Source organism: Tenrec ecaudatus, chromosome 8 (genome assembly GCF_050624435.1).
Source record: "Tenrec ecaudatus isolate mTenEca1 chromosome 8, mTenEca1.hap1, whole genome shotgun sequence".
In the NCBI taxonomy this organism is placed as follows: Eukaryota; Metazoa; Chordata; class Mammalia; order Afrosoricida; family Tenrecidae; genus Tenrec; species Tenrec ecaudatus.
This window is the reverse complement of record NC_134537.1, coordinates 4,507,894-4,520,039: the sequence shown is the minus strand read 5'-3', so window position 1 is coordinate 4,520,039 and position 12,146 is coordinate 4,507,894. Positions and strand designations below refer to the sequence as shown.

At 49.0% G+C, this 12,146-nt stretch overlaps 1 protein-coding gene across 2 annotated transcripts; it reads left to right on the top strand.

The window, feature by feature from the left end:
* Positions 1-5,638: 5,638 nt before the first annotated feature.
* Positions 5,639-11,503, top strand: PFN2 (profilin 2). 2 transcript variants are annotated; one of them, XM_075555929.1, is made up of 3 exons: positions 5,639-5,834; positions 7,880-8,072; positions 10,175-11,503. In XM_075555929.1, the coding sequence occupies exons 1-3, from the start codon at positions 5,703-5,705 to the stop codon at positions 10,270-10,272; spliced, it is 423 nt and encodes a 140-aa protein (XP_075412044.1). In that variant the 5' UTR covers positions 5,639-5,702; the 3' UTR covers positions 10,273-11,503. The 2 variants fall into 2 exon arrangements, with proteins under 2 accessions (XP_075412044.1, XP_075412045.1); XM_075555930.1 differs by having other exon boundaries at positions 9,852-11,503.
* The last annotated feature ends 643 nt before the right edge of the window (positions 11,504-12,146 follow it).

The window sequence follows — 12,146 nt, the reverse complement described above, 5'->3', positions numbered from 1 at the left end:
AGATGCCACTTGAGGACAAAATTGACGAAAAATATCAATCCATGAATGGGAAAGACTGGAGATGAACTGATCCACTAGAATTGTGTTTATTGGTTAGGAATAATGTCAGAACAAGCAACTCCGTCTTGGAGAAAGTACAGCCGGAATGCTCCTTAGCAGCCAGGGTGGTGAGACTCTCTCAAACGTCCTGTGGGCAGGTTATCTGGAGAGACCAGCCCCTGGAGAACACCGTGCTTGGTAAAGTAGACAGGCAAAGAAAAAAGGATAAAGCGCCTTGACATGGAATGGGCCGACGCAGTGGCTTCAACAATGGGCTTCAACATAAAAATGCTCAGGATGGCGTAGGACCGGGCAGTATTTTCTTCTGTTGTGCATAGATCACTGAGTGGGAGCAACGTTATGTCACCTACCAACAACCCAGTAGAATAGCTAGAGTTAAGAAAGATAATACCAAGTGTTGGCGGTATGGGGCAACGGAAAGGCTGACACGTTACTGGAGTTAAGGTCAGGCGGTATGCGCTCTCGGAATGTTGTCGGGCTCTTTCTATGAAGACAGACTGAGTGCTGCCAAGAGCGTCCCGGTGGCACAGTGGGCCACATGTTGGGCTGCTGAAACTTTAGCCGCTTGTAGTTAGCAGTTCAAAACCACCTGGTACCTCTGAGGAACAAGGCGAGGCTTTCTGCTCCCATGGAGAGTTATAGCCTGGGAAGCCCACAGGGGCAATTCTACTCTTTCCTGTGGGATCGCTACTGGCCGGAATCAACTAGAGACAGGGGGTCTGAGCTTGAGTTTGGTGCCAGCAATTCCACTTCCAAATGTGGTGACCTGTGGTCACCAAAATACAGCACCAAAGCCTGGAAAGCATCCCAATTCCTACCAACAGCCAAACAGATACGTAAGTTATGATGCAGTATCTGGATGGAAGACCAGGCAGCAAGGAAGGGCAACAAGCAGTAGAGCAGTGGTTCTCAACCTGTGGTTTGCGACCTCTTTGGGGGTCGAATGACCCTGTCACAGGGGTCACCAAAGACCATCAGAAAAATACATATTTCCAAAAATGGCCTAAGGAACCCAGATACCACACCACTATCCATCTCCAGGTGGGTCTGTCCACCAGCAGATACGCCCACAGATGAATATCCGGCTATACCATGCTTCAAGACAAAATTCCATTTGTCATTAGAAATATTTAAAAATATATAATTATGTATTGTTTTGTGATGAACCACGATACTTTAATGATTTCAATTTGCAACCATGAAAATACATCCTGCCTATCAGATATTTACATGACAATTCCTAATGGTAGCAAAATTAGTTATGAAGTAGCAACGAATATAATTTTATGGTTGGGGGGTCACTACAACATGAGGACCTGTATTAAAGGGTCATGGCATTAGGAAGGTTGAGAACCCCTCTATTTTTAGAACTTACTGGATTGCTGTGAAACTACTTTTATAATTGAAACAATTATTTCTAAAAAAATATATGGAGGTGATGGCTTTTGTTAATGGAAGTTTGGGGTGTGAGTCCAGTTATTTGTGGTTTTATTACATTTTAAATAATTATGCACTATAATTTTAGTTCCTCACACAGACAAGTATGCTTCAAAAAGTTCATGGAAAAACTGAACTGATAGATAATGGAATTTCCCCCATGAACTTTCTGAAGTCCCCTCATGTACATAAAGTGGAGTACATTTGATTTCTGTAAGCAAGAACCTGGCGCACTGAACTGTCCCTGCGTTCATACATGAAAATGAAAGCCATCACAGTGCACTCAAATTTCACACTACAGCCCTCAGTGTGGACTATACTTCAATACAAATACATCGAAATTCTTCACGACACCAATACGTAACTCCATGATGACTAAGAAAAGACTGACGTGGTCAAGGAGTGTGTCACTGGATCCTCAACAAGCACTCACAGAAGCAGCAGCAGTCAAGGAGTCAGAGCCTTTTGCATTGGACCTCGTTCAAATGTCAAACAGCAAAACGGTCCCTCTGAGGTCAAAGGCACATCTGACTCAAGCCACTATGTGCTTAATCATCTTATATACACGTGAAAACCAGACAATGAAAAAGGAAGACCAAAGAATCGGTGCATTTGAATTACGATGTTGGCAAAGACAACCGAAAGAACAACAAATCTGTCTCAGAATACAGAGTCCTCCGGAGAAGTAAGGATGGCAAGACTTTGTCCTATGGACTCTGGACAGGTTGTCAGGACAGACCAGTGTCTGGAGAGGGGTACTGGCTTTGGTAGCATCCGTGAGAGGAGGCAGGACTTCAGCAGATGCAACAATGGGATCAACATGACACCTGGAAGACGGTGACCACTCAGGCAACATCACCTTCGGTGGCAGTCACCGCGAAGAGAAACTGACTCAACCGTACCTAACAACTGGTTGTTGATGGCTGTACCATTCTGGGAGGCCACAACTTTCCTCTGCCCCTGCTCAATTACTCTTATTACAGTAGGGATCCATTATGTTAAAAAATATTGAGACAGATACTGTGTGCCATCCAGTTAAATCTGATTCAAAAAGACCCTGTAAAACGGAGTAGAATTGTCCCATAGGATTTGCAAGGCTATAGTTTTTTTTGGAAGCAGACTGATCTATCTCCCGTAGGGCGGTTGATGGGTTGGAACATGATGCATGGACCTTTCTGTTAGCAGTCAGTACTTAACCACCACCCACCAGGGTCCCTTAGAAAGTCAAAGGCTGGCAATCCTTCTTCTCATCTTGTTCTCCTTTGCACTTCCATTACAGGTGGGTAATTCTTTTTCTACAAGTGATGCACCTTTGGATTATGCGGAGCCCTGCTGGCACTAGACTTCTAACTGAAAAATCAGCGGTTCAAATCCACCCTCTGTTTCAAAGAGAAAAGACCCACTGCCGTAAAGGTTACAGTCTGGGAAACTGGGGTGGTTCTACTTTGTCTTTCAGGGTTACTGTGAGTTCAAAACAACACAGTGGGCCAAGGTTGTTGTCTTCTTTTAAACTCAAGTTGACCTCTATTGCTATTCCTTGGATTCAGTATTCTACCTTATCTGCATTTTTGGATAATCATGTTGTGGTAAGCAATAGCTAAATGAAACAGGAAGCCATCCACTGCTGTTAACAAACAGTAAATAATCAACATTTGAGGAAGGAAAACCACCTGGGCTCCAAAGAAAGCAAGCACAAGATTATTTTCCCTGAGAGCAGAACACAGATAGTAAAAGAATATGCAGCCTAACAAACTGTAACATTCAGTGAGTCTATTCTCCACCCATGTCATCGAGTCCATTCCAACTCATGGTGAAGCTGTTTAGGGTTGTCAAGCTTTGGTTGATTTGTCTTCACGGGGAGTGGACCGCTTCATCTTCCTCCTGCAGAGCAGCAGGTGGGCTTGAAACCCCAACCTTGTAGTTAGCCATCCAAGGCTTACCTAACAGCACCGCCCAGACTCCTTGGCTTATTAAGTGAATATAGTTTTACACCAGATCTGAAACACTGCTGTTGAGTCGCTGTGACTCGAGACCCTGTAGGTCAGAGAACTGCCCACCGTGTCCATTGGGCTGTAATATTTGGGGAAACAATCTGCCACTGTTTCTCCCAGAGCAGCTGGCTAGTCCTAACTGTTGACCCGACTGGCAGCCAAGTGCTTAACCACTAAGCCACCAGAGCACCTCTATCTTTTCCACAGCTGCCTAAGCGCTACAGTGTGTCATTTTGGGGAAAAGAACACTGCACCTGAAAAGGAAAACTAAATTAAAAATGTACCATTAAAGTTTGAAACCCACAGGAAAAAAAGTGAAGATAGGATTTCTAAATCCTTTTGTACCTGATGTGTGTTAGAATTGCGTGAAATTTGAGAGTCTAGACATACTTAGGTCTTATGTCGTTTCAACCAGCGAAAAAGGAATAAAAATGAAATGTAGTACTTTTGCTAGAGCAATAAAATACAGTATATTAATACATGAAACATGTCAACATTTCTCTAAACTTATTTTCTTGCTGCCAATACTGTTTCATTTTAAACTTAAGAATTATTACATTCAAAAAGTTCATAAATTGCCAATGTACGGCTTGATGAATACTCAATTTATTCACGTGAATATATCCATGCTGTCAGCACCCTGAAACCATCCTTAGTTATTAGCACGGTAACATGCCCAAACCCTCATCAACCCAACCATAAAAAGGCAGAGTGGTAAACAGACCAGGTTTAAGTGTACACACATGGAGAGGTCACAACCTCCTGTCATTTTGTCTCAATGTGAAAGGTGCCTGATTTGGTGATTACCTTGCTGTGCTTTTTACTTTATCCCTGTGTGCATTAACAGTAGGGGAAAAAAAAACCCCAAAACTTCAAAACCTATTATTAGATTGACTAGCATCGGTCCTTTCTTCCATTGATACGCCTGTCACAAATTGTAACCTTGCAGGGTACCTTTTATGTTCAAAATCAACTTTTCCACGTTTAGAAGGTGTTTCCGTCTTTGACGTTTTACAATTGCCATCATGGTTGGGGGGTGCCGCCTGATACGCAGAGTACTTCTGGCACAGAAAGCTCAAGGGGTCTACTCCTCATAATGCCTTCCCTTAACATTGTAGGACTGCAGGTACAGCCTGACACAAATGTGAGTCCGGAACTTACTTTACCCTTGAAGAGCTGGGCGGTGACTAAATTTAACTAGGTTCATCTCGTGAATCCTCTCCTAGACTTTTATTTTCTCTAGCCCACCAACATCGTTCCCAGTGAACCAGCAATCTGTAGTCTGTAGGTCGTTATCTGTACATTAGCCACAAGCGACCAGCAGCATGAAGAGACCCTTTGCAGAAAGGGAGGCGACAAAGCAACACCCATAAAATTCAGCAAGGTGGCTGCGCGCCAGGGACGCCGGCTGTGATTTCAGGTTTCCGGGGGGGCGCCCTCGAAGCGCCTTTGCGAGCGAGGGGCCGAGAGGACACGGGGGGCTGGGGAGAGGGGGTTGGGGCGACCTGGCCCAGCCAGCCGCGCCTCGCAGATCAGCGTAAACGCTCCGCATCCCGTCGCCAGGGCAACTCCGCAACCGGACACCGCCGCCCGAGAGCCCACGTCCGCGGACCACACGGCTCGCTGAGAGGCGGCCGTGGGGACTCCGAGACGCCCCTGACGCCACCGCCGCAGGTGCTCATCCCAGGGCGCCGAGTTCCACTGGGGAGACGGACCCCGCAGCTCCGTGACCCCGCGGGCGGCGCCCGCACGTGGCGGCCGTGATTGTCCCCGAGCGGTATCCTTCCGCGCCCCTTCCCCAAACCCTCCCTTCCCTTCCCGGGACCCTCCGAGGCCGGGCGCCGCGGAAGGATCGCACGCACGCGCGCGCGCGCGCACATCGCCCGCCCTGGCTGCGGGGAGCGCAGGGGGCCGCGGAGACGACCGCGAGGTGCCGCCGCCGCCGCCGCTCCGCAGCCTCCCGCCGCTGCTTTAGTCGGCGCCGCGGCTGCACCGAGCGGCCGAGCCGGGCGCGCCCCGCGGCCGTCCCTCCCGCCGCGCCCGCGTCCGCCGCCGCCGCAGCTCCTCGGGGAGGGGGGCGGTCGGTGCCTGCGCAGAGCCGCCTCCTCCCCGCCCCCGCCCCGCCCCCCCGCGCCGCCGCCGCCCGCCGCCGCCGCCGCCGCCGCTGCGCCCGCTGCTCCTCGCCGTCCCCGCTGCAGTGCGAAGGGCTCGAAGATGGCCGGGTGGCAGAGCTACGTGGATAACCTGATGTGCGATGGCTGCTGCCAGGAGGCCGCCATTGTCGGCTACTGCGACGCCAAATACGTCTGGGCAGCCACGGCCGGTGGCGTCTTCCAGAGCATTACGGTGAGGAGCCGCGGCGGGCCCGGGCCCCGGGCTTGGCGGGGCTGCTCGGCCGCGGGGGCGGAGCAGCCCGGGGCCGGGCCCGGGGCAGGGGCAGGGGCAGGGGCAGGGGCCGGGGCCGGGAGGGCCGCCGGCAGGTGTGCGGGGCGCCGGGCATGCGGCTGCAGGGCCGGCGGGGAGGTGGGCACGGCCCGGCGCCCCGCGGTCTCGGACGCCGGCCGGTGCGGGTGCCCGGGTGAAGGGAAGGGGTGCGCGCCGGCTGGGTCGGGGACGCCTTACCCCGCCAGCGCGGCCCCCAGGCCCCGTGGAAGCCGAGCGTGCTTTGCACGCCCTTCGGTGGAATCAAGGGTCGGGGTTCGGGGCCAGGACGCCCCCCTCCCCCGCCCGCTCCTAGCGGTCCGCGCTCCGCGGGGCCGTGCCAGGCGGCCGGGCCCCCGCGCTCCCCGGCGACTTTGCGGGGATTTGCTGGTGTCCGGGCCTCAGGGCTTGGCAGCGTGCACGCGGACCACGTAGGTGGCTTCGTGAATCTCGACTTCAGCTCGGGGTGTATAGATTTTTTTTTTTAATTCTCCAAGATGGCGAACTGCCATTGATTTCTCTCCTCCTCCTATGGAGACTCATCGATAGACCGTTATCCCCAGTTACGCAACCCAGTACTCAAAAAAAAGGGGGGGCTGTTTGTAGGGGATTTCCAGTCCTCGAGGAAGACCGGGGAACACTTTACTTCTCCAAGCCCCTCCCTCTGAAGCGAATGGAGATGTGTGCTTCTCGGTGCCCGATTTTCCTCTCACTGGATGGGTTTTGCCTCGGCTCCCGCACGTTTGGGGGAGACTTCGCCCCTCGACCCCAGAGCTGCCTTTGGTGCCCGCCAATTGTGCGCCGAGGCTCCTTTCGAAAATAGCGACGGCGGTGTCAAATAGGTGCCCTTTTGCTGGATTTCTCAGCCCCATTCCCGGTTCCAAGCAGACGCCAAAACGCGAGCCCCCTCCAACGGGCGCTGCTAATGATTCCAACACGACTTAATTAACGTGGGTTCCCCTTCCGATGGTGTAGAGCCCATTCTCGGACAGCCAGGGCTTTCAGGCCTGCCCTAGCCCGTGGAGCACTCCAATTCCGACCGAGAATTGGCATCTGGCGATCAACTTTGCCCTGCAGCGCGCTGGTCTTTGTGTGCGAGTTCCCGCTGTCTGGCTGGGAAGATTGCGGGCGAGCTTGGAAATGGCTGGGGCCTGCTATGACTCTGCAGTTCTGATGGGGGCGACGCCTGCCTGCCTTCGTGTGCATGCAGTGTTTGAACGCACGCTTGCCCCTTGCCTTTCCGGTTCTGCCGGCTTCCTCAGTTTCTCTCCCACCTCCCTCCATTATCTCCCCTCCGACCATTGCTGACCGAAGTGCTGCAGACAGCCCGCCTGTCGTTGGCCGGGAAAGAAAACTGATGACGGAAGTGGGAGGGGAGGGGAAAAGGACAGTGGTTAGAGAAATAGGGACGAGGGAAATACGAATTTGGAAATGTCTTGAGCTCTAGGGATGGAGGCTCCCGGAGGAGGGTCCCGTTCTTCTGGCTGTCCAGCCTAGGGAAGGGCACAGGTGTCCAGGAGCATAGGCCTTATTCTGGGAGATTTGCAAGCAACTCTGCATTTGGTGCAGCATGACTAGTGTGACTGCGCGCGATGGACCAGCTGCTCAGAGTGGCGGCCCATAGCACCTCCAGACACCACTTCACATGGTATACTTTATAAATAATTCTTAACTTTGCACTTTGTCAAGTGTCAACTACCAGGCATTTAGAAAGATTCTTTGTATAGAATGGTCTTTCATTAGCAGACACCCCCCACCCCCAGCACAATCTGAATCAACGCACTTAAGACAAGTAACCGTGGGATGCGATCATTTTATAGGACAGACTGAGTCTTGTTTTTGCATTAGTCGAGCGCAGCTGTCTTGTAGTGGCGGTTCAAATTTGGCACATAATCGTTCCTGTGATGCTGGGGGCTTAAAGGAATTAACTACTTGTCCTTTTGTTTGTTTGTTGTCTTTTTGGGGGGCAGCCAATAGAAATAGATATGATTGTAGGAAAAGACCGGGAAGGTTTCTTTACCAACGGTTTGACCCTTGGCGCGAAGAAGTGCTCAGTGATCAGAGATAGTCTATACGTTGACGGTGACTGCACAATGGACATCCGGACAAAGAGTCAAGGTGGGGAGCCAACATACAACGTTGCTGTCGGCAGAGCTGGCAGAGGTAAGCAAAGGAGTGTGGGTTCAAAACTGCATGCCACGTTACAACTTAGGAGCAATTTCTTTAACATTTTGTATCAAAGTGTTAGTCCGGACTGGCTATTAAGGTGGTTTTTGTGGACTGCCCAGCACTGAAACAAGGAACTGCTCTAGGTTTGGTCTGTAGCCGCTGCACATGATACCTAGCATTTTAAATTCTGGCTTTATTTTAAAATAGAATTTTCATATCATGGCTTCATTGGAAGCTGTAGTATACTTAAAGTCTAAATTTTGTCTTTTAATTTACTTGACATGCCAAATGATAGTCCACTGCCTTGTATTACTAAATTATTTAAATCTAATCTCTTTGCATCTTTGAATTTGGAGTTTGTTTTTCCTTTCTTACTTGCATTTTAACCATCTCACTAGTCAGCATCAAGAAGGAAGAATTAACTCTGGCTCATTTTTCAATTAGTGCATTCACCAAAATAGTTGTCATTTAAAACATTTTCAAGTATGTCTGACTTCGATTTGAAAAGTAGAATATAGCATTCAGTTTGTGTACTTGGTCCAGAAATTCTGGGTCACCTGGCTCTTGTCAGCATTGTAGAAATTCTTCACGAAAGTTCACTTGTTCAAAAGAAATTTTTTAGAAGTGGAGTTTTTTTAAGGCATCTAACTGATTTACATATACATTTATATGTATCAACCTATCTAAATATTATTTTTAATTTAAAATGCTACTGTAGTACAGGAGCTCTTGTGGCCTAGACGTTATGCATTAGGCTGCTAGTTCAAAACCACACGCTGCTTCTCAGGAGAAAGATGAATGAGGCTTTGTACTTGTACTCCAGGAAAGCCTTGCAGTCTCAGAAACCCACAGGCTGCCCTCCCTGCGTTAACAGAGTCCTAATCAACTTGCTGGCAGAGAGTTTGGAGTTTTGGAAGCAATCTCACTGAAGCCGACTCAGCACCTAAGCATATGAAGACCTTGAAGAGGCTGAGCTGTAATTTAACACTATTGCTCTACCCACTCCCTCTGAAGTTACTCTTATTCTAATGCAAGTTTTGACTTCTGAATGTTTCTCTCAGACAGATGATTTTCAAACACACATCCCTAAACATTCGCCAAGCTCAGGAGGCATACACATCAAGCCTGCGACAAAAACAGGATGAGATTTTTGTTCCCTACAACACTGCTGACCTCTAGTGGCAGAGGGTGTAATGTTGGTCTAGAGATGCAGATTCTAGGGATTTGCATCAGAGACCTTGTAGACCTCTTTCCAGATTTTAGAGCTTGATTCAAAGCACAGCACAGTGACGACAGCAGTGTTTACATGCCTCAGAGGTTTTTCAAAGCCCCTGAGGATGGTTTCTGAAATTTGGCCCTGGCTCTCCTCTGGAAGACACAGTGAGCCTCACTGATAAGACAGTAGCTGTCACTCATCAAGCATGTAACATTTGCGGGCAATGTGTAAATGGGTCACTATTCTCATTTTGCTTTTGTGGCCAGTCCTCGTCTCAGCAGCCAGGCGGTATTGCTTTGCCCGAGGCTAGCTGTTGGGATGGCTCGAGGCTTGCGTACAGGTGGCTGCCCAGAGGCGTGCCCCTGCGTGGACCGGGCTCGGGTCCTGGCTGCTGCCGGAGCACATCCCTCGACGAGCGTTCCCTTTGGAGATCACCCGACTTCAGTGCTCGACAGTGCCTGGAAAACTAACTAGATGTCAACTTATTAACCTGACTTGTGTGTGTGACTTTCTTGATTAACCCTTCTTTTGAAACGCGTTTCTCCTTTCTCTTTCAGTCTTGGTCTTTGTAATGGGAAAAGAAGGGGTCCATGGAGGCGGATTGAATAAGAAGGCATACTCAATGGCAAAATACTTGAGAGACTCTGGGTTCTAGCTGCTAGGCAGACGGTTAAGTATTAGGGGAAATTGCTCTTAAACTTTCCTAGCAGCTGTAAGCTTGAGTCTTAAATTTGGAAATTTTATTAGCAATGCAGGGTGATGGGGTATGAACCTGTGTCTCCTTTGTATCCCTCGGTTGGTGGGGAAAGGTGTCTTTCTTTCTGCCCTCCCCCCTTAAATAATTCTGTTCACTTTTGTTTTGTTCCCCTGTGTACTCCAGCACTGGTTTTAGTCATGGGAAAGGAAGGTGTCCACGGAGGCACACTTAACAAGAAAGCGTATGAACTCGCTTTATACCTGAGGAGGTCTGACGTGTAAGCAGCCTCTCCCCATCTACCTAGCAACTGTCTGCGTCACCGCCCAATTATGGCCACAGTGCTGCCAGACTCGAGATGGTAGCTCGTTTTCCTTTACCTGTTTTTTTTAATGTCACAGTTTGTTTGTCCAATGGCTCATTTGTATGTTAACCACTGTCTGCAACCAACCCTTATCTGGCAAAATAATTGCAGCAAAATAATGATTTGCATGATACCTTGAAATTTGGGGGGAGGGGCATGCCAAGTTGGGCATCACTTTGTCTTAGCAATTAATGGGATACTGATTACTAAAATAAGGTAATAACTAAGCAAGGTGCCAGTTGTACAATCTCTAATTTGATCTGCGTCTTTTCAGCAGTTCGAGCATCTACTCGGCTCACTTAGTCTTCCTTTTGTTGCGCATGGTTGGGAGGGAAATGTGCATGCCTCTTTCCTTCACTCCTGTTGTCCCATCCCTTCCTCTGCACATGCAGCACATTCGGTCTGCTTCCATCCCTGAGGACGCAGTGCCTGGTTGATTTAACCAGTTAATACCCCTTCTGTTGACGAGCGGCAAGAGCTGCCGTGGTTTGTTTTCAGTGTTGTCGCCGCTCCTGCGACAGTGCCACTTCCACAGTACCTGCCTGCCCCACCGAGCAGCTGCAGGGCCCGAGCAGCAGGCACCTCCTCCCACGCCGTCCCAGGGGCATCCGCCACTGCAATAGCTCAGATTTGTGTTCCCCTCGTTTTCTTTGCACACCAGCTCTACTCTGTAGTGAGATTGAGAAAGGCTGCCGTTGTGGGCATTAGGTATCCCAAGTAACCATCTGGAGTGTGTCCAGTTTGTTCTTCATAGGACCAATTTTTATTTGCAGCTTGAGTTTTTATATGAAGTTGCATTATTGTAGACTTGGCTGTCTTGTGATGAATTTTTTCATATGTACTCTGTGCCATACCATTGTTAAAATGAACTGTTGCTATTGTGAGATGGATTTTAACTGACTTATTAAGGATTTCTTTCGAATGGCACTACTTTAGGGACATTCTAGGATTTGCTTCTATTGTTTGGGCCTTGTGGATAATGTACAGACTTTAAAAACCAATCTTGTTGCTGATTTGTCCATTTCTTTCCCTGCACTTTGTTACATCTGGGATACAGTCTAACTCATCTGATTTAATATGCATTTAAAAAAATGCCATAACTATTAAACACCTTGTTTACAGACAGATGAAATAAATTTATTCCAACCAAATCATGGAGACTCTTGTTGTTTGCGTCGGTTGCCGGCTCACTGTTAAGGTTGATCTGGCACAGAGGAAACCTTAGTTTCCCTGCAGCAGCACACACGCTTGCCTGATGGCGTCTTTATTTCAAGCGTGTTTATTATAAATAAAATCAATGTCTGGGATTTTTTAAATGGGCAGTGCGCTATTAAAAATAGATCTCAGGCTCACACAAGGAAAATGAATTTACCCTCTCATTGTTACCTCGTGTCGCTAATACTTAGAAATACATTAACTAGGGAGTGATACAGAGCCCCCTGAGCCAACAAGGGCTTCGGCACTCTTGTAAATCCTTTGGGTGAATTATCTCAGGATGTCTTTCGATCTGGAGGTGGAGTGTAAATAACATTCTTCTATGGCAGGTTGCCAGGCATTGGGACAAGTATATTAACTGAAAAAACTAAACCCACCACCACTGAGTTAATCCCAACTCATAGTGACCCCATAGGACAGAGTAGAAGTACTGAAGATTTCAGAGGCTGGAAGTCTTACCAGGAGCACATAGCCTCCTCTTTGGTTTCACAGAGCAGCTGGTGGATTTGAACTGCTAAGGTTGGCTGCCTGGGGCACAACTTATAGCCCCCCCCCCCCCCCCCAGTTCCTTGACTTGTG